This window comes from Drosophila novamexicana, unplaced genomic scaffold (genome assembly GCF_003285875.2).
Source record: "Drosophila novamexicana strain 15010-1031.04,08,12 unplaced genomic scaffold, DnovRS2.1 tig00000462-arrow-pilon, whole genome shotgun sequence".
NCBI classification, from domain to species: domain Eukaryota; kingdom Metazoa; phylum Arthropoda; class Insecta; order Diptera; family Drosophilidae; genus Drosophila; species Drosophila novamexicana.
This window is the reverse complement of record NW_020824806.1, coordinates 4,142,384-4,165,198: the sequence shown is the minus strand read 5'-3', so window position 1 is coordinate 4,165,198 and position 22,815 is coordinate 4,142,384. Positions and strand designations below refer to the sequence as shown.

Sequence of the window (22,815 nt, the reverse complement as noted above, 5' to 3'; positions counted from 1 at the left end):
TTAGCCTTGCGCTGATTATCTATCCATGTTTTTACTTGCGCCGGTGTCCTACATTTTAGATATGTAGAATTATTTATAACTGTGTTGCATTGATTAAGTGACGGCAATCCTTTAAGCGACAACAGGTCGCCAAAAGCCTGGTATATTTCTTCACGCTCTTCATTCGACCACCGGTTTCTTATCGTTTTTCCAAATGATGATCCTGTTAAATAATAGAGTTTAATACAATTTAGTGTGAAAAAGAATAACGTTTTAGTAATATAGAAAAATATTAAAAACTTTGCAGTCGGTTGCAACCGTCGCAATACTCAATCATAGACCAATAACAGATTAATACAGCCTACCAGAACAATTTATTAGGTGATATCAATTTTAAACATTCGCCACGCACCCAGTCAATCGTAGGCAAACTAATTTTTATCGATCTTCAGAGTAGTCCATCAATAGTATTCATGAAAAAGTTAGTCAAGCTCTAAGATTCTGTAAGATTTGCGATTGTGCAATTTAAAACGATTTTTAGGATTTACAACGCCCCCAGTGGTCGTCATTATATAATTGTAGCACTTTACCTATCGTGGATATATACGTGTATATATTTCAAGCCCAAAGTTTCTAACTTCAATGGGCCCGCAAAATAAGCACGATATATTTTTTCACTTTGCGAATGAGGATAAATAGGACAGACTAATCGCAATGCATGTAAGCACGTGACAAAAATATGTAGGTTGCAATTCAATACTCACTACTTGGACGCTTTCCTTTTGCATTGGATTTTTCTACAATTTCATCATCGGAAATATTAAATTCGCTTTCTGATCGCTGTTCAGAATAATCTGATTCCGAATCCTCTAAAGGATCATCTGCAAAATACATTTTAAGTATAATGTAAAAACATTGACAATAGGGCTTATTGGATAAGTAATTATTAGATAAGTTAAAATATTATATTCTACACAATAACTACACTTAGTATCACTCACAACCTTGATGAATATATTTACTCACTTTCTTTTAACTGATCAAGGGCTACTGTGTTTTCATCCTCAACATTATTTCCAAGAGCTGCCATAAGCATCTGGGATACTTCGGCAATCTCCGCTACTGTTACAGGGATTCTGTAGATTTCTTTGTGTATATCTTTATGATGACCCATAAAATTGGCAAGCCTATCAATTTGGACATCTTCGACGTTAAGCATCGATGTATAGGTAGCTAAATGCTTTCGAAGCATCGTTCCCCTTAAGGCCCCTGGGCAGCGAGCCCCACACTCCAGGGCAAATCTTTTTAGAATGGGGCAAGCCCGTACATACTGCTTTGCTAAAGGCTTGGCGTTAGGCACGCTAAATATGTAATCATTATTTTTCTTAACACCAGCTCTTTTACGATATTTAAGAATAGTTTCAATACAATACTTGTCAAACGGTGTGAGCAGCACTGGCACAGTTCGATTTAGTTTTCCACGGATAGTCAACCTTGTGTATTTTTGAGCAATTTCTCTAGTTTCTTTCGTGAGACGGTCGAAGTTTTCTTTATCCACATTTTCATCGATGGCGTGGCCTGTTAGATAGTTCTCAATTGTTAGTCTTTCAATTTCACCAGCTCTACGGCGGTTAAAAATTTGAAGGCCAATTAGTGTGCTTTGTATTAACGATGTCCATGACAAAAAATCAAACTTAATTTTCAGCACACTAAGAGAATTTTCAGACTTTTTTATCACATAATCAAAAAGTTTTTTGATGTCTTCTTTACATGGTAAGATAGTTGGTAGAGCTCTCTTTTTCTTTGACTGATCTTCTATAGCTTTTTTGTTTATAAAAAGAGGGATTTCGGTTTCCCATAGAACAAGAAAATCTTTAATTATTTTTTTTTTTTCATGATTTTGTGTTTTTATGCAATGAGTCCATAATATTTTTGCGCACTTTTTAATTAAAGTTGTAAGGTTCGTTGCGACTGAAGGTGTTTTAAAAAACAACAAAGAAGAGTCCCACTGAGCCACTTTTCTGATACAAGATATCATTAAATCCAAATGTTTGGGATTAATGGCGTCTTTAAGTTCCTGTATCTCATTGGGTTCAGATTTTTTTATTTCACATAATAGTCTGCTTAGCAATCTCATGTTTGCTCTGATCATATCGTACTGAAGTTCGCCGTGCTTCATAGATTCTGCGTTTGCGAATAAAACAATCAATTCATCATATATCAGATTCCGAGAAATTGGATCATCATTTAAAACAGGCATTATTTTTGTGCGCACAACGTCGTTTGCACTTTTATGCATAAAGCCGGTTTTGGAGCGACCTTGTTTAAGCAAGTCACGAGTTCCTTTCTTATGATCGCTGCCTTTGCAATTATTAATATGACTTCGTATTGTGCTTTTGGGAAAAAATCCAGAACATCCCTTGCAACATATGAAATCAACAACTTCATTTTTAGAATTAACTCGCTTTTGACGGGGCACGATTAGAGTTCCATTATTTAACGATGCATCGATATTATGGATATAATCACCATTTTTTCTAATTTCATCAATAAGTAATCTCCGAGTTTTGTCATTTTTCGGCAGGCATATGAATTTTTGTACTTGCGGCTCATTTTTATGAACAAGCTGCAAGTGACGAGCGAATTTTGTTTGCAACTTATTGCAAAATAAGCAAAAATGTTTCTTACAATTTTTTTGGGTTTTCGCAGTTTGAATAATCAAATCCCTGACATCACTTAGTGGAGTTTCAGTTGTGTAAGTAAAAACTTGTTTATTGGTTGAATTATTTAAAATGCTGGACTGGTTAGTTATATCCGGAGTATAACTGGAATCGAATCCATGAGTGGAATCTGGACAGTTAGTATTAAGCGATTGAAATGTATCATTTATCGTTGAATGATTTTGATTTTTTGCCGATGAATCTAGCCTATCATAGCCAAATTCGTTAAGTAGTTCCAAAGATCTTCTATTAGTCGATGAATTTTTAGTTGTATTGATAAATTCTTCGGATGCATCTATTTGAATATATTTAATAATAAATATATAACGAGGAATCCATATTAATTATTACTGGACATAATTCAATATTTTAAGTAAATATTTCGTATCTAATATAGTAGCACCAGGAGCTGTGCCTATATACATATTTAAGAACATTTATTTTACTTAACTTTCAGACCTGTAAGGATGTGATAGTATGACATAGTGTATACCTCCACTTCACTTGCAGTTAATTAATCATTCGGATGTGTCTCTATTACATCTTATATTTTAATGTATACAATTATTTTTATATTACGTTAAGCAGAATGAACGTTATTAAAAAATGTATATCTGTACTGATCATGATAAGCATTTTATTTATATATAGATAAATATTTATATTTTTCATTACCTTTACTAGAAACATATTAATATGAGACGAGAACAAGACAGCTGATAGGAACACAAACTAGCTGGAACGAACACGAATCAGTTAACAAACTATAAATTGGGTGATGTCAAGTATATAAAGTTAGCATTAGTAAATAAATATTAAAATTAGCAAAAAACGGTTTAGATATGTCGGGAGGCATATAGCTTAAAAGAGAATATACTAATCCAAGTAACGCAATGACGGATTGTTTCTTTGATATAGTAATTTTATGATAAGTTAATCAGATCTTACCAATATGAAAAATTTTTAATTCATAACATATAAGGTATTGAATCTTTTAATGTATATCTTCAGATTCTGGCTTTGAAACTGTGCTAATCAAAATTATACACATTTAACGCTTAAAATTGTGAAGGATTGCATTTATTTGCTGTGTCACTATTTGACTTATCTTTAAAAGTCAAATTTAACATTAGAATTTTAAACGGACATTAATATTGCAAGTACTGGATTTATCTTCATTCGTTGCTGATTCACTTTCATTTAATTTAGTGCCTGCTTCTAGTGTCTATAAATATTTTAGGTATAAGGGAAAGTTTCCTTTCATTTTTGTTTCATAATTTTGTGTTTAATTGCAATGAGTCCATAATATTTTTGCTTACTCTTTTATTAAAGTTGTAAGGTTCGTTGCGACTGAAGGTGTTTTTAAAAAAAACTTCGAAGAACTGAGCAACTTTTCTGATACAAGATATTAAATCCAAATGTTTGGGATAAATGGCGTCTTTAAGTTCCTATATCTCATTGGAATCCGATTTTTTATTTCATGTAATAGTCTGCTTATCAATTTCATTTTTGCTCTGATCATATCGTACTGAAGGTCGCCGTGCTTCATAGAGTCTACGTTTGCAAATAAAATAACGTCACTTGCACTTTTATGCATTGGGCAGGTTTTAGATCGACCTTGTTTAAGCAAGTCACGAGTTCGTTTTTTATGTTCGCTGCCGTTGCAATTATTTATGACTCCGCATTGTGGTTTTGGGGAAAAATCCAGAACATCCCTTGCAACATTTGACAAAATATTAGTCTTTAGAGTTAACTGGCTTTTGACAGGGCATGATTAGAGTTTCGTTATTTAATTATGCATCGATATTATCGATTTTATCGCTATTTTTCCAAATCTCAATAATAAGTTATCTGCTAATTATATCATTTTTCAAGGGTCATAAAAATGTTTTTACTTGCAGCTAATTATTATGTACGAACTGCAAGTGACGAGCTAATTTTGTTTGTAATTTATTACAGAAAAAGCAAAAATAAAAGTTACAATTTTTTGGGTTTTCGCAGTTGGAATAATCAAATCCCTTACATCACTTAGTGGAGTTACAGTTGTGTACGTTGAACCTTTTTTGTGTTGGAACACTTTATATAGTGCTGGACTTACTTATATCCGCAGTATAGTTGGAATCAACTACTTGGGTGGAACGTAGATAATTAGTACCAAGCGATTGATATGTATAGAATGCTTTTGCTTTTTTGATGGTGAGACTGGCCAACAAGAGGCCAGGCAAGGGATAAGTATTTTATTTATACATTTATTTCTTTTACATATTAATATAAGACGGACACAAGACAGCTGAATCAAACACATAATAGCTGGAGCAAACACAAAACAGGTAAGAATCCATAAGGTGAGTATTCTCAAGTATATAAAGTTAGCTTTAGTTAAAATATACAAATATATATAAATAATATATAATAAGGATGTACGTCAGAAGGCATATGGCGTACAAGAGAATATTCTAATTTAAGAAATGTAATGACAAATTGTGTATATTATATAGTATTTTTATGATAATTTCCTCAGATGTTGCCAATATGATTAACTCATAATACAATTTAAGACTGAACACTCAATAATAAATATATCACAATATATAACTCTGCCAGAAATTTTATGCAAATGATTTTTTATTTAGTCCTATTGGGCTTAATTTACTTATTTGCATACATACCGAAAGCTTCAAATTGGCCCGGGTTGCACTTATTTGTTGTGTCACTTTCTAAATTAAAGTCTGCTACTGGCGCGCCTTTAAAAGACAATGTTAATTAATTAATTTTAATATGACGTTAGTGTTTTACTTACTGGATTTATCTTCGTTAGTTGTTGATTCACTTTCACTGAACTTAGTGGCTGCTTCTAGTAATTCTATAAATATTTTATGTATTATTAATTTAAAAGTAACAAAATTGTTATATATGTACACACCATTATTAAGTTTCTGACATTGCTTCTCCAATATTTCTCGATCTTCTAAAGAAATATAAGAACATATACATACAAATACATATAATTATTGAAGGGAGAAATGTCAAGCCCAACTTACCATTCGAATCAATAATTTCCGCTTCAAAACTGCCTTTGCTGAATTTTGCAATGCAAATTTTACACCCTTCGTCTATTTTAATTTTTTTTTTTGGCAATACATAATATTGCTCGCACTTAATTAAGAAATACATCCTCTCGCACGCTTTCCAGAAATTTAATGGCGCCAAGTTTTCGAGCTACGCGACGAGTCAACACACGACAAGTCAAGTCATTTCTGTAAATATACTTTTAAGGCAGCTCTGCACTATCAAATTGAATACTCGAAACGCGTTCATTTTGCTCGTTTAATGGTAATCGATATTTATGCAATTAAAATAAGAGTAAAATAAGATGTGAGAAATATATTTGATTGATGATGGATGGTGATCACGAAAGCGGTCATAAAGAATAACTGCTAGCGGAAATAACTGTTTTAATTGGGAAAAAAATTAAGCCCTTTTTTTGTTAATAGATTCTTATTTTCATGCTACTATCGATATCTTACTTACATGTGAAGCAAGGTTTGTATTACGTCATAATACAAATAGAAAATACATTTTACTCTTCATGCATTATTATTAAACATTTCATGTTGCTTAATTAAACTAAGTTAATAATAAAAATTACCTATAGATGCCCGATTAATTGTAAGCATTTTTAACTAAAGACTCTAACTTAAAAATACGTTTTACATATATGGGCCTTGTACGTGATTTGAGTTAATAAAAAAACCAAGCTTATAAATAAAAAATTTGTTTTATTTTTTTATACTAAAATCACGTACAAATATATTTATAACAAAATTTTATTAGGTAAGAGTCGATAGTTAAATTTTCTTACGATAACTTGACTTTGGTCAAGATATCTTGAAAAAAAAAATTATTTTTTCTTACAACTTAATTATCGACCAATCGTTCCTCTAGCAATTATATGTTATAATGTTGCTTAATTAAACAAAGTTAATAATAATGCTTATATTTATAAAATACATGTTTGTCTAAATTACCGATATATGCTCGATTAATTGTAAGAAAATTTACCTAAAGACTCAATAAAATATATTTTAAATATATTTGGGCATTTTATGTATTCTGAGTTTATTGAAAAATAAAACAAATATTTTATGTGTAGGCCTTGTTATACCCTTGAAGAGGGTATTATAATTTTGTCGTGAAATATGTAACGCATAGAAGAAGACATCTCCGACCCCATAAAGTATATATATTCTTGATCAGTATCAACAGCCCAGTCGATATTGCCATGTCCGCCTGTTCGTCTGTCTGTTTCTATGAGAACTAGTCTTTCCGTTTTGAAACTATTTTTATGAAACTTTGCAAAAGTTCCTCTTTCTTATGCACGCAGAACATATGTTAAAACAAGTAAGAGGCTCTAGTCGGAAGCTCCCGACTAGGGAATACCCTAAACCATCTTCTTTCGACACAGTAAAGGGGAGGGGGTGATATATATAAAACGAAAAGATACTTGATATATACATTCTATTCTGCAAGCTACGAGTCAATTTGGGGACTATAGCTCTTATTATTTGCCCAATTTTCTCAAAAAATCAGACTTCGATATCGATTTTTATCGATTACATGGAAACGCGGCATGTTATTGAATATCGGAAACAAACTCGATCTGCGCGGGACCTAGGAGGTCCAACAGCAAAAAATTTCAAATCTCTAGCTCTTACAGGTTCTGAGATCCTTGCGTTCATACATACGGACGGACGAACAGACAGACGGGCATGGCTAGATCGACTCGGCTATTGATGCTGATCAAGAATATATATACTTTATAGGCTCGGAGATGCTTCCTTCTGCCTGTTACACACCATAGGAAATATCGGTCGAAAATTACGTTGTTGTATGGAAAACATTTTTGTTGTTCAAGATATCTTGACAAAACTCGGCACCTATTAGTTTGACTAACTCCTCCTCAAAATCATGTTAACATAGGAACATTTTAACATATAGCAGCCATGGGGACGATCGGTCGAAAACTAAGTTGTTGTATGACAAATTTTTTCGTATTTTAAAATATCTTGACCAAACTCGGCACTTATTAGTTATACTATACTCCTCATATATACGCAAAATCATGTCAACATCGGACCATTTTAACGTATAATTGCTAGAGGAACGATTGGTCGATAATTAAGTTGTAAGAAAAAATAATTTTTTTTTTTCAAGATATCTTGACCAAAGTCAAGTTATCGTAAGAAAATTTAACTATCGACTCTTACCTAATAAAATTTTGTTATAAATATATTTGTACGTGATTTTAGTATAAAAAAATAAAACAAATTTTTTATTTATAAGCTTGGTTTTTTTATTAACTCAAATCACGTACAAGGCCCATATATGTAAAACGTATTTTTAAGTTAGAGTCTTTAGTTAAAAATGCTTACAATTAATCGGGCATCTATAGGTAATTTAGTGAAATAATTATTTAATATTTATAAGCATTATTATTAACTTAGTTTAATTAAGCAACATGAAATGTTTAATAATAATGCATGAAGAGTAAAATGTATTTTCTATTTGTATTATGACGTAATACAAACCTTGCTTCACATGTAAGTAAGATATCGATAGTAGCATGAAAATAAGAATCTATTAACAAAAAATGGGCTTAATTTTTTTCCCAATTAAAACAGTTATTTCCGCTAGCAGTTATTCTTTATGACCGCTTTCGTGATCACCATCCATCATCAATCAAATATATTTCTCACATCTTATTTTACTCTTATTTTAATTGCATAAATATCGATTACCATTAAACGAGCAAAATGAACGCGTTTCGAGTATTCAATTTGATAGTGCAGAGCTGCCTTAAAAGTATATTTACAGAAATGACTTGACTTGTCGTGTGTTGACTCGTCGCGTAGCTCGAAAACTTGGCGCCATTAAATTTCTGGAAAGCGTGCGAGAGGATGTATTTCTTAATTAAGTGCGAGCAATATTATGTATTGCCAAAAAAAAAAATTAAAATAGACGAAGGGTGTAAAATTTGCATTGCAAAATTCAGCAAAGGCAGTTTTGAAGCGGAAATTATTGATTCGAATGGTAAGTTGGGCTTGACATTTCTCCCTTCAATAATTATATGTATTTGTATGTATATGTTCTTATATTTCTTTAGAAGATCGAGAAATATTGGAGAAGCAATGTCAGAAACTTAATAATGGTGTGTACATATATAACAATTTTGTTACTTTTAAATTAATAATACATAAAATATTTATAGAATTACTAGAAGCAGCCACTAAGTTCAGTGAAAGTGAATCAACAACTAACGAAGATAAATCCAGTAAGTAAAACACTAACGTCATATTAAAATTAATTAATTAACATTGTCTTTTAAAGGCGCGCCAGTAGCAGACTTTAATTTAGAAAGTGACACAACAAATAAGTGCAACCCGGGCCAATTTGAAGCTTTCGGTATGTATGCAAATAAGTAAATTAAGCCCAATAGGACTAAATAAAAAATCATTTGCATAAAATTTCTGGCAGAGTTATATATTGTGATATATTTATTATTGAGTGTTCAGTCTTAAATTGTATTATGAGTTAATCATATTGGCAACATCTGAGGAAATTATCATAAAAATACTATATAATATACACAATTTGTCATTACATTTCTTAAATTAGAATATTCTCTTGTACGCCATATGCCTTCTGACGTACATCCTTATTATATATTATTTATATTATTTATATATATTTGTATATTTTAACTAAAGCTAACTTTATATACTTGAGAATACTCACCTTATGGATTCTTACCTGTTTTGTGTTTGCTCCAGCTATTATGTGTTTGATTCAGCTGTCTTGTGTCCGTCTTGTATTAATATGTAAAAGAAATAAATGTATAAATAAAATACTTATCCCTTGCCTGGCCTCTTGTTGGCCAGTCTCACCATCAAAAAAGCAAAAGCATTCTATACATATCAATCGCTTGGTACTAATTATCTACGTTCCACCCAAGTAGTTGATTCCAACTATACTGCGGATATAAGTAAGTCCAGCACTATATAAAGTGTTCCAACACAAAAAAGGTTCAACGTACACAACTGTAACTCCACTAAGTGATGTAAGGGATTTGATTATTCCAACTGCGAAAACCCAAAAAATTGTAACTTTTATTTTTGCTTTTTCTGTAATAAATTACAAACAAAATTAGCTCATCACTTGCAGTTCGTACATAATAATTAGCTGCAAGTAAAAACATTTTTATGACCCTTGAAAAATGATATAATTAGCAGATAACTTATTATTGAGATTTGGAAAAATAGCGATAAAATCGATAATATCGATGCATAATTAAATAACGAAACTCTAATCATGCCCTGTCAAAAGCCAGTTAACTCTAAAGACTAATATTTTGTCAAATGTTGCAAGGGATGTTCTGGATTTTTCCCCAAAACCACAATGCGGAGTCATAAATAATTGCAACGGCAGCGAACATAAAAAACGAACTCGTGACTTGCTTAAACAAGGTCGATCTAAAACCTGCCCAATGCATAAAAGTGCAAGTGACGTTATTTTATTTGCAAACGTAGACTCTATGAAGCACGGCGACCTTCAGTACGATATGATCAGAGCAAAAATGAAATTGATAAGCAGACTATTACATGAAATAAAAAATCGGATTCCAATGAGATATAGGAACTTAAAGACGCCATTTATCCCAAACATTTGGATTTAATATCTTGTATCAGAAAAGTTGCTCAGTTCTTCGAAGTTTTTTTTAAAAACACCTTCAGTCGCAACGAACCTTACAACTTTAATAAAAGAGTAAGCAAAAATATTATGGACTCATTGCAATTAAACACAAAATTATGAAACAAAAATGAAAGGAAACTTTCCCTTATACCTAAAATATTTATAGACACTAGAAGCAGGCACTAAATTAAATGAAAGTGAATCAGCAACGAATGAAGATAAATCCAGTACTTGCAATATTAATGTCCGTTTAAAATTCTAATGTTAAATTTGACTTTTAAAGATAAGTCAAATAGTGACACAGCAAATAAATGCAATCCTTCACAATTTTAAGCGTTAAATGTGTATAATTTTGATTAGCACAGTTTCAAAGCCAGAATCTGAAGATATACATTAAAAGATTCAATACCTTATATGTTATGAATTAAAAATTTTTCATATTGGTAAGATCTGATTAACTTATCATAAAATTACTATATCAAAGAAACAATCCGTCATTGCGTTACTTGGATTAGTATATTCTCTTTTAAGCTATATGCCTCCCGACATATCTAAACCGTTTTTTGCTAATTTTAATATTTATTTACTAATGCTAACTTTATATACTTGACATCACCCAATTTATAGTTTGTTAACTGATTCGTGTTCGTTCCAGCTAGTTTGTGTTCCTATCAGCTGTCTTGTTCTCGTCTCATATTAATATGTTTCTAGTAAAGGTAATGAAAAATATAAATATTTATCTATATATAAATAAAATGCTTATCATGATCAGTACAGATATACATTTTTTAATAACGTTCATTCTGCTTAACGTAATATAAAAATAATTGTATACATTAAAATATAAGATGTAATAGAGACACATCCGAATGATTAATTAACTGCAAGTGAAGTGGAGGTATACACTATGTCATACTATCACATCCTTACAGGTCTGAAAGTTAAGTAAAATAAATGTTCTTAAATATGTATATAGGCACAGCTCCTGGTGCTACTATATTAGATACGAAATATTTACTTAAAATATTGAATTATGTCCAGTAATAATTAATATGGATTCCTCGTTATATATTTATTATTAAATATATTCAAATAGATGCATCCGAAGAATTTATCAATACAACTAAAAATTCATCGACTAATAGAAGATCTTTGGAACTACTTAACGAATTTGGCTATGATAGGCTAGATTCATCGGCAAAAAATCAAAATCATTCAACGATAAATGATACATTTCAATCGCTTAATACTAACTGTCCAGATTCCACTCATGGATTCGATTCCAGTTATACTCCGGATATAACTAACCAGTCCAGCATTTTAAATAATTCAACCAATAAACAAGTTTTTACTTACACAACTGAAACTCCACTAAGTGATGTCAGGGATTTGATTATTCAAACTGCGAAAACCCAAAAAAATTGTAAGAAACATTTTTGCTTATTTTGCAATAAGTTGCAAACAAAATTCGCTCGTCACTTGCAGCTTGTTCATAAAAATGAGCCGCAAGTACAAAAATTCATATGCCTGCCGAAAAATGACAAAACTCGGAGATTACTTATTGATGAAATTAGAAAAAATGGTGATTATATCCATAATATCGATGCATCGTTAAATAATGGAACTCTAATCGTGCCCCGTCAAAAGCGAGTTAATTCTAAAAATGAAGTTGTTGATTTCATATGTTGCAAGGGATGTTCTGGATTTTTTCCCAAAAGCACAATACGAAGTCATATTAATAATTGCAAAGGCAGCGATCATAAGAAAGGAACTCGTGACTTGCTTAAACAAGGTCGCTCCAAAACCGGCTTTATGCATAAAAGTGCAAACGACGTTGTGCGCACAAAAATAATGCCTGTTTTAAATGATGATCCAATTTCTCGGAATCTGATATATGATGAATTGATTGTTTTATTCGCAAACGCAGAATCTATGAAGCACGGCGAACTTCAGTACGATATGATCAGAGCAAACATGAGATTGCTAAGCAGACTATTATGTGAAATAAAAAAATCTGAACCCAATGAGATACAGGAACTTAAAGACGCCATTAATCCCAAACATTTGGATTTAATGATATCTTGTATCAGAAAAGTGGCTCAGTGGGACTCTTCTTTGTTGTTTTTTAAAACACCTTCAGTCGCAACGAACCTTACAACTTTAATTAAAAAGTGCGCAAAAATATTATGGACTCATTGCATAAAAACACAAAATCATGAAAAAAAAAAAATAATTAAAGATTTTCTTGTTCTATGGGAAACCGAAATCCCTCTTTTTATAAACAAAAAAGCTATAGAAGATCAGTCAAAGAAAAAGAGAGCTCTACCAACTATCTTACCATGTAAAGAAGACATCAAAAAACTTTTTGATTATGTGATAAAAAAGTCTGAAAATTCTCTTAGTGTGCTGAAAATTAAGTTTGATTTTTTGTCATGGACATCGTTAATACAAAGCACACTAATTGGCCTTCAAATTTTTAACCGCCGTAGAGCTGGTGAAATTGAAAGACTAACAATTGAGAACTATCTAACAGGCCACGCCATCGATGAAAATGTGGATAAAGAAAACTTCGACCGTCTCACGAAAGAAACTAGAGAAATTGCTCAAAAATACACAAGGTTGACTATCCGTGGAAAACTAAATCGAACTGTGCCAGTGCTGCTCACACCGTTTGACAAGTATTGTATTGAAACTATTCTTAAATATCGTAAAAGAGCTGGTGTTAAGAAAAATAATGATTACATATTTAGCGTGCCTAACGCCAAGCCTTTAGCAAAGCAGTATGTACGGGCTTGCCCCATTCTAAAAAGATTTGCCCTGGAGTGTGGGGCTCGCTGCCCAGGGGCCTTAAGGGGAACGATGCTTCGAAAGCATTTAGCTACCTATACATCGATGCTTAACGTCGAAGATGTCCAAATTGATAGGCTTGCCAATTTTATGGGTCATCATAAAGATATACACAAAGAAATCTACAGAATCCCTGTAACAGTAGCGGAGATTGCCGAAGTATCCCAGATGCTTATGGCAGCTCTTGGAAATAATGTTGAGGATGAAAACACAGTAGCCCTTGATCAGTTAAAAGAAAGTGAGTAAATATATTCATCAAGGTTGTGAGTGATACTAAGTGTAGTTATTGTGTAGAATATAATATTTTAACTTATCTAATAATTACTTATCCAATAAGCCCTATTGTCAATGTTTTTACATTATACTTAAAATGTATTTTGCAGATGATCCTTTAGAGGATTCGGAATCAGATTATTCTGAACAGCGATCAGAAAGCGAATTTAATATTTCCGATGATGAAATTGTAGAAAAATCCAATGCAAAAGGAAAGCGTCCAAGTAGTGAGTATTGAATTGCAACCTACATATTTTTGTCACGTGCTTACATGCATTGCGATTAGTCTGTCCTATTTATCCTCATTCGCAAAGTGAAAAAATATATCGTGCTTATTTTGCGGGCCCATTGAAGTTAGAAACTTTGGGCTTGAAATATATACACGTATATATCCACGATAGGTAAAGTGCTACAATTATATAATGACGACCACTGGGGGCGTTGTAAATCCTAAAAATCGTTTTAAATTGCACAATCGCAAATCTTACAGAATCTTAGAGCTTGACTAACTTTTTCATGAATACTATTGATGGACTACTCTGAAGATCGATAAAAATTAGTTTGCCTACGATTGACTGGGTGCGTGGCGAATGTTTAAAATTGATATCACCTAATAAATTGTTCTGGTAGGCTGTATTAATCTGTTATTGGTCTATGATTGAGTATTGCGACGGTTGCAACCGACTGCAAAGTTTTTAATATTTTTCTATATTACTAAAACGTTATTCTTTTTCACACTAAATTGTATTAAACTCTATTATTTAACAGGATCATCATTTGGAAAAACGATAAGAAACCGGTGGTCGAATGAAGAGCGTGAAGAAATATACCAGGCTTTTGGCGACCTGTTGTCGCTTAAAGGATTGCCGTCACTTAATCAATGCAACACAGTTATAAATAATTCTACATATCTAAAATGTAGGACACCGGCGCAAGTAAAAACATGGATAGATAATCAGCGCAAGGCTAAATCAAGGAACTCCGCAAATAGATTAAATAATAAATATGTTGACCATATTTAAAATAAGTGGATTATACTTTTTCGTATATTAATATTAATTTATGTTAAAAAATTTTGGAATTAAAAAAAAATTCATTTTAAATGCATGTATTTAATAACGTCATTTATGTTAATTCACATTATTAATTTTACTTTAACCTAAAGTGATCCAAAACTACATTCAAAATAAATTTGACTCTTAATTTCAATTAAGCCAGTCTGCCACTAAATTTAAAATGTATAAATTTAATAAAATATTGCTGAGTCTTATGTGGTTTCGCGTTATATTTATTTAGTTTAGTGAGTTTTATCGAAATTCACTGTTCCCTAGTCCTCATAACCTCTATATATGAGTCTCTATATTTATATAAAATCAGTATGTTTTTGGGGACAGCTATTTGACTGTTATTTACTAAATTGAAGTGTGAACTGGACCAAATCTCATCGTTCCTGTGTCCTTATAATACACGTTGCGTTTTTGTCCCTAAAACTTACCTTATATATAAAGTACATTATAACGAACAATTTTTGTGTTATATACTGAGAGTATTTCGGGAACTGAGTCCCCATAAAACACGTTACCCTAAATGGAGTTTGTTTCATTTCATTTTCATTTCGTAGAGTTGCCACATCGACCAAATGAGGATATATACATATTAGTAAAAAACATATATTATGGGAGAACTAGCGTACGAATTGTGTTTTGTTCTTTTTTAATGATCAAATGCATGCAAAATAAACCTAATCAGATTACATCATAGTTATGCAGATGTCAGCAAACGCATTTAAAATCTGTGTTCCCGAAAAATCTTCTCGCCATAAAGTGGACCAACTTTAAGATAATATAAAAATTATAGTATTTGAGGTACAGGCAAAGTGCTGGTTGGATAATGTTAAGAAAAGGTATTGTTATTTTTATTAACCCTTAGGTTTCTTCTAAGAACTAAGAATTATGAAGAATTATGAAAAGTCCCCAAAAGAGACATTCCAGTCCTAAAAATTTTAAGGTCAGTCCCCAAAAGAGCGAATTGTCCCCATAACCAACGCAGCATACAAAAAATGTCCTTATTATCGATGCTCCACATATATATAGATATATATATATATATATATATAGATATATTTTTTTAAGATCAACAAACTTGTTAAAATTATATACGCCAGATAAAGGTAACGCTTCCCTAGAATTGCCAATAATATCAATTGATCAGCTGTGATTTACACTTCCTCTCTAGCTTCGCTAGAGCAAAAATTGCTTTCTCTAGATCTTATAACCGGGTTCTCTCTCTCTCTTTCTCTCTTTTGCTATCTGAAATTCTCTGTCTCAACTCCACTATTACTCTCTTTCGTTTTATCTTTTTTTATCTCTCCATTCAAATTTGATTTCCAATTCCTCTCGCCCCGCCTCTCTCTCTCTTTCTTTCTCTCTTTCTTTCTCTCTCTCTACCCCCCTCTCTAATCACCTTTTTTCCTCCCTTTTTTTTACTCTCTCTCTCACACATACTTTTTTTCTCTTTTCCTCTGCCTCCCTCCTTTCTGTGTCTGTGTCTCTGCCATGGACTTTCTCGCTCTTTTCTACTGTCTTTCTCTCTCTCTCTCTCTCTCTCTCTCTCTCTCTCTCTCTCTCTCTCTCTCTCTCTCGCTCTTTCGTTTTTCCACACAATTTTTTTCTCTCTTTTCTACTGTCTCTTTTCCCACACTTGAACCCCTCGTTTTGTCTCTCACTCTCAAACTCTTCCCTCCTCTCTTCGTTTCTCATCCGTTTTGAGTTCGATAATTTGTAACAGTGAGATATTTAAAGAGGTGAAACTTTTATATATTTATATATATAATATATCTTTTTTAATAACTGAATAGACAGCTCGCTCTATAAAGTGTATATACAAGTGTTGTTCAGTTTTCTCGTGTTGTTCCTGTTGTTGTTGTTGTTCCTGTTTTTGTTGTTGTTGTTGTTCTTGTCGTTGTTGTTGTGTAAAAGCGTGTATGTTCTTCTAAAAAGTATCTTAGAAAAGCCCTTGAATATGTCCTGTGTGCTCCATTGTTTTGGCCTTTGTTTTGTATTCGCCTTGCATGATATGTTGTATTGTATTTAAGCTCTTAGGATAGAGTTGTTTGGGGTTTTGTCTTTGGTTCTTAGATCAAACGCAAACGGACTAGACACTTGGTTCCCATAGACCAGTAAGAAGAAGAGTGAGAATTGTAGTGTGTAAATATTCCCATGTTTAATATGTGGTAAAAAAGATCTATTTAATCATATCAAAAATTACAACATACAAATATGTATTTACATAATATATATAGATATATATATACGCTTCATATCGTACATTTTGTCAACTCAAATGGAATACGTACAAAAATAGACCAGTGTGTACATACATAATAATTATACCACAATACGAAAAATATAATCAGTGCATTCGATTCGAAAACAACTCAAAACTGTTGTTCCACTTTTAAAATATTAGACGAAATAGTTATTCTAGTTCTATGTCAAATACAAAATATAAAATATTAAATGTTTCATGCTTCATGTTTCATGTTTCATGTCTCTTGTGTTTGTTGTTTGTGTATTTCAAAAGTTGTTAAAGCTTAGTCACATTTTGGAGCTGAAGCAATTCTCTAGAGTTGTATACATATATATAAAACGTTTAAATATGATTTGATTTGATTCGATTCGATAAGTTTCTCTATATGCCATATAGTATAGTATATATAATAGATAGTTACAAATACGTTTGGTTTTTTCTTTTTATATATTAATTTCTCTTACTTTTTGATTATTTGCAACTTGATCTGGCTTCTTTGTATGCATGTCTCGTGTGTATATTGGTGCCCAAATATTATTCAGACTACGCTAATGCTACTTGCAATTACAATAACAACTATTCGACGAAAAAATTGCATGCATTACACCGACCACGTCTAAGGAACTTGCACTACAATTTGTCATTTTTTTTTTGTTTTTTATATATTTACCGCCCATCAAAAAAACCATAAGAAAAAACTGCACACAAAACTGGCAAAAATCTGGGCTAATCGAAATCAAATTATATGTAAATAGAGCTTGATTATTTTTTTGGGGAAATATATGCTATAACAACTTGCTGTTTTGTACTGAGATTCAGGTTTCTGTTTTTTTTCTCAAATCCTTCGTATCACTTGCCTCGCAGTTAGCTAACAAGACACACACACACACACACACACGTATACACACACAGATACTACAACACAGTTTCGAGATACTTTGAACATCAGAGACTCAGGTACAAGTATTCGTTTTGCCCCTTAACCAAAAATGGTGCAGCTACAACAAAGAAATAAATAAATAATCATAATAAAAGCAAAAGTAAATACAAGTAAGGGCAACTAAGTTCGGCTGGCCGAAGCTCTTAATACCCTTGCAGATATATATTTTTGATTTTTAGTATTATTAATCTGAACTCAAAACCAAATATGATTTAGTAAACTTTATAGACCAAGTTTACAAATAATACTTTGTGTGTGGATTATTATACATTTCCATGGAAGCTTTAAGATATCGTGCTTATATGATATATCTTCTATATCCTATCATATGATACAGAATATAAATAGAATATAATGTAATCAAATAATTAATATAAAATTGACGGCTGCGTGGACAACAAAGTCTAAAGCTTGATAAAACATAAACTTAGTTGAGTTTTGTATAGATATGGAAATGTATATATATAAAAAAATGTTTCTCAAGGATAAACAACCTTTGATCTACGGACAGACTTATAAGTAGAATAGTATATGAATATAAATACTTAACGTACTCTGCCATAAAATCACATTAATACAAATCTGCAGGAGTACAAAAGCTAAGACCAGCAAAAGAAATAAATGAATAAATAAAATGTAAACCCCAACCGCAATCCGCAATCCGTAATCTGCAATCTAGAATCCACAACCCGTAAAACCCACATCAATGCAAATGTATTGCCAATGCTTATGACTTAACTAATGACTTTTGGCTTGGCTGCTGCCGCCGCCTCTTTTTGCTGCTGCCTCCTCAGTTGAGGACCACCTGTGCGGTGGTTGTGGCATTCTGGAACTCCTGCCGGCAATAGCCCATCACAATATCCGAACGGCAATCGTCGCCCATTAGACCTGGCAGGAGGACCGCAGCGCCCAGTATGGTAACCACAGCGCCAAATACGACCAGGCCCAAGGCGGGCAGCTTCTCCCGGCTGAAGAGGGCATGCGGTTCCATTTGTATGTAGGCCAGGCCGGGCAGTATATAGGCCAGGGGTATGGCTGCCAGCAGGCCCTAAGTTGTTGAGAAAATTTACATGAAATTACAATGCTCCAGCCAGTTGTTATTTGTTATGGCCGAGTGTGTGTGTATATGTGTGTGTGTGCTGTGAACAAATCGGTATCAAAATCAACCCACATTTAATTCCAAGACGGAGCCCAGGCAGTCGGTCATGGGCGATATTATGAAGGCGCTGAACACAATGGCCAAGGTAATCGCCTTCGAATACTCATCGATTTCGGCGCCCTTCTCCAAGCTGGGATCCTTGTCCTGGGTAAACTCGCTGATGGGCTCCTTCAGCACAAACCGATGCACCAGCGCGCGCACAATCTACAACAATGTTGCAGCAAAAATGAAAATGAAAATAAAGAAAACACAGCTAGTTTATCAAAATGCAACTGTGTAGCACGAACCGAAATGTAAGTAATGTATGTGTGGCAGCAGCTTCACCAAAATGACTGCAAGTGGACAGCAGCAGCTGGTCAAAATAAAGTGCCAAGCATTAAACAAACTAAGTATCTCAAGGATACGAATGGGGCGCTTCAAATGCAGCCATTGAATGTTGTGTCTTATGTGAAATGGATTAAGATATGTTTAAGTTTGTATTACAAAAATTCAATTCATTTATATTTAACAAATATTTATTTTATTTTAATTATTATTTTATTATTGCAGAAACAAGCTTGGTCTTTGGTAGCTTCAATTGGCTGGAAACAATGAAATAAAGGGTATTAAGGAGGCGAAATGCCCGACATACCTCACGTGAAACGAAGCATTCGATGGGAAATGTCAGCAATATGGATATAGAGAAGAGCACACGCGAGAAATTCATTAAGTCATCGTCCCAGCAATAGTTCTCCAGCAAATCGCCTGCAATGAAATGGGCACAGACATGAGCATGGAGAAACAGAAAGCACAGCCAAAAGCAAAGAATGCTACAGATTAAAGCTGATTTACAGCGTTGTAAAACAAAATAGAAGTAACCGGAAAATGCCATTAAATGCGAGCGAAATTGTCAATTAGTTTACCCTGCGAGAGGGCGCGGAATGTCGAGTAGCCCGCAATGCCGAAGAGCGCCGCCACAGTCCAGGCAAATCCAATCGAGATGTGGGTGACCTTCTCCCAGCGTTCCATGGTCGCTTCGCGCATCGATTGATAAACGAGAAACGTGTTGTGATGACACATGAAAGCTGTGCCAAGTGCAGAAAGAGACGGCAAAAAAAGAAAGAGAGAGAGTGAGTGAGCATTAGAATTGACATTGAGCGGCAAATGCAATTAAATTGTTTTTCTTTCTTTCTTTCTTTTGTCTAGGTGTCTGGCAATCATCTAGCTGTTATCCTTGCCGAAGTGCCTGCTGTTGCATAAGTAAACACATATATTATACACATAATGCGGCGCTTACTTACCAAACACCATAATGCCCGTGGCGGGTATTAGATCCGAGTTCGCGAACCGCCAAGAGTCAGCCGTGTCCGTGCTACGGGCAGCAACAGGCAAAAGGGATAGATTTACGTAGGTAGCAACAGAAAAAAAAAAAAAAAACAAAATATAAATAAATTACACAAAGTTAACACCAAATTAACATTTCCCTTTTCTTTTGCCTTTTCAGAAATGTAAAATATGGCCACAAAAAAGAAATGAACCAAGTTGAGGTTTATATGTTTCACGAACGGCAAGCATTATGTGGCCAAGATAAAAGGGGCTGCGGACAACCAACAACAATGTGAGACGCGGCACAAAAGTACACAAATTGGAAATTTATTTAAATTTTATGCCCCGCTACAACAAGTAGGAATCGCCGCACAAAGCTCGAGCACACGTTGACCATGAAATACGCAGCAGGAGCAGCAGCAACAGCAGCCGTGGGAGCGGGTGTTTGGCTGGCAGCTCGAGTCGACATCGTCGCCGTTGGCAACACTGTGGCAACTGCTAACGACTCGCCCTCGCAGTTGCCACAAACACAGATAGGAAGCGGAACAAAGTGCGCGAGCGAGACGGCGTCTGCTGTGTGCAACAGCCACTGCGGCAAACTAATGAAAAGCCATAAAAGCCAAACAAGTGGCACACTACATTTTATGGCATTGCGCGCAGTTCAATGCCGCCGGGTTCGGTGAAAGTCGCCGCAGATTCGAAGGCACTAAAGCGCCACTTAGCACTAAAGCGAGCAGGACTCAACCTCAAAAGCAGCAGAAGATAAAAAAGTAAGTGATGAAGCTGTAGATGTGGCAGGGACAACAACCACAGCACTTAGCCGCCCGCCAAGGACTGCGCTCATAAATTTGCAGCCCCAACAAATCGTAATTAAAATGCAAATAAATCTGTTCTCGTTATTAGACAGCGTTGACAATTAAGAAAAATACATTTTTGATAATTTTAACAAATTACCTGAAAAGAAAAGAAGGCAAACACCTTTTTCTGCGCCAGCTCAGCAACATTCACAAGCCGAACGAATTATATTTTACCTATATTCATTTACTTTTTTTTGAATTCATTTACAGATTGGAAAACAACACGTAATTACAAGAGCTTTCCTGCCCGCTGATGACCCGCAATCTGGAAGCTGTGGGCCCCTTTGATTCTAACGTAAATTCGAAAATATTTATTTTAAAAAATAAAAAAACAAATACCAAATTCGCCATTCTATTCTATACTTCATATATACATATATACTACTCATATACAACATTATTTTCTATTCTATACTATTTTACTTACCAGTAGAATAAGTAGTTTGTAAATATTCATATAAATTTAATTTAAGTTGTTTCCTCATAACAGAAAAATTAAAATAAAGCTTTCATAAAAAAAAAAATTCTATTCTATCCCACCATCGGGCTTTATTGGCAGAGATAAGTTTTTGTAAAACATAAACATAGAAGTAAAGCAAAGCATTGCATACTTTCGAGCTGTTCACATAATTCCCTTGAGCCTATTAGAGTAGCTTTTCTAAAGCATACTTTTGGGCCGCGCATAAAAATAAACCATTCACAATAACACCTTGCAGCAAAATTTGACTAAATATTAAAATGCAAATAACTCGGCTAAATACAGCCCGATTTCGGAATCCTAAGACTCTTTCTACTCGTACGGATCCCGACAATCGATTGCCACCCACTTAGAGATGACCCAAAATCAGAACAAATGCAGAACGACATAATCTCGCCATGATCAACGGCGGAGTTATGTTGTTTCGAAGCGACATAGCTCCGCCGCTCTAAAAATGCATATGTCCGCGCGGAGATATGTCTTTTTGTAACGTCATATCTCCAGGCGGACGTATGAAGTTTTTATAGCGGCGGAGATTATGTCGTTTTGAAACGACATATCTCCAGGCGGACGTGTGAAGTTTTTAGAGCGGCGGAGATTCTGTCGTTTTGAAACGACATATCTCCAGGCGGACGTGTGAAGTTTTTAGAGCGGCGGAGCTATGTCGCTTCAAAACGACATAACTTCGCTTCGCTTGATCCTATTAGAGTAGCTTTTCTAAAGCATACTTTTGGGCCGCGCATAAAAATAAACCATTCACAATTTACACCCTGCAGAAAAATTGATTAAATATTAAAATGCAAATAACTCGGCTAAATACAACCCGATTTTGGAATGATATACCTCTCTCTACTCGTACGGATCCCGACTATGGATTACCATCCAAAAATCGGCATTCTAAGAGATGACCCAAAATGAATTGAATTATCTTCACACGTCCGCGCGGAGATATGTCGTTTCAAAACGACATAATCTCGCCATGATCAACAGCGGAGTTGCAGCAAAATTTGACTAAACATTAAAATGCAAATAACTTGGCTGAATTCAGTCTTCATTCTTCTCATACGGATCCCGACCATCGATTGCCGAATCCCAAATCCAAATCCACATCCACATTCTAAGACATGACCCACAATGATCTAAAATGCAGTGTACATTGTACATATTTCTGAAAATGTTTGTGCGCATTTTGCAGGGAT

At 33.8% G+C, this 22,815-nt stretch overlaps 1 protein-coding gene and 1 long non-coding RNA gene across 3 annotated transcripts in view; one reads left to right on the top strand and one right to left on the bottom strand.

Moving 5' to 3' along the window:
- Window positions 1-18,294: 18,294 nt before the first annotated feature.
- LOC115761087 (putative sodium-coupled neutral amino acid transporter 11) overlaps window positions 18,295-22,815 on the bottom strand; it is a 30,726-nt gene continuing 26,205 nt past the window's right edge. For both annotated transcript variants that reach the window (XM_030702708.1, XM_030702709.1), the window contains 5 exons: window positions 20,257-20,327; window positions 19,879-20,040; window positions 19,608-19,720; window positions 18,989-19,180; window positions 18,295-18,865 (listed from right to left, as the gene is read on the bottom strand). In XM_030702708.1, coding sequence (XP_030558568.1) covers window positions 18,608-18,865; window positions 18,989-19,180; window positions 19,608-19,720; window positions 19,879-20,040; window positions 20,257-20,327 — 796 coding nt within the window. In that variant the 3' untranslated portion in view covers window positions 18,295-18,607. The remainder of the gene's footprint in view (window positions 18,866-18,988; window positions 19,181-19,607; window positions 19,721-19,878; window positions 20,041-20,256; window positions 20,328-22,815) is intronic.
- Window positions 20,283-21,473, top strand: LOC115761088. The gene is made up of 3 exons (XR_004017711.1): window positions 20,283-20,362; window positions 20,460-21,051; window positions 21,349-21,473. It is a non-coding gene; the product is annotated as an uncharacterized LOC115761088 (long non-coding RNA).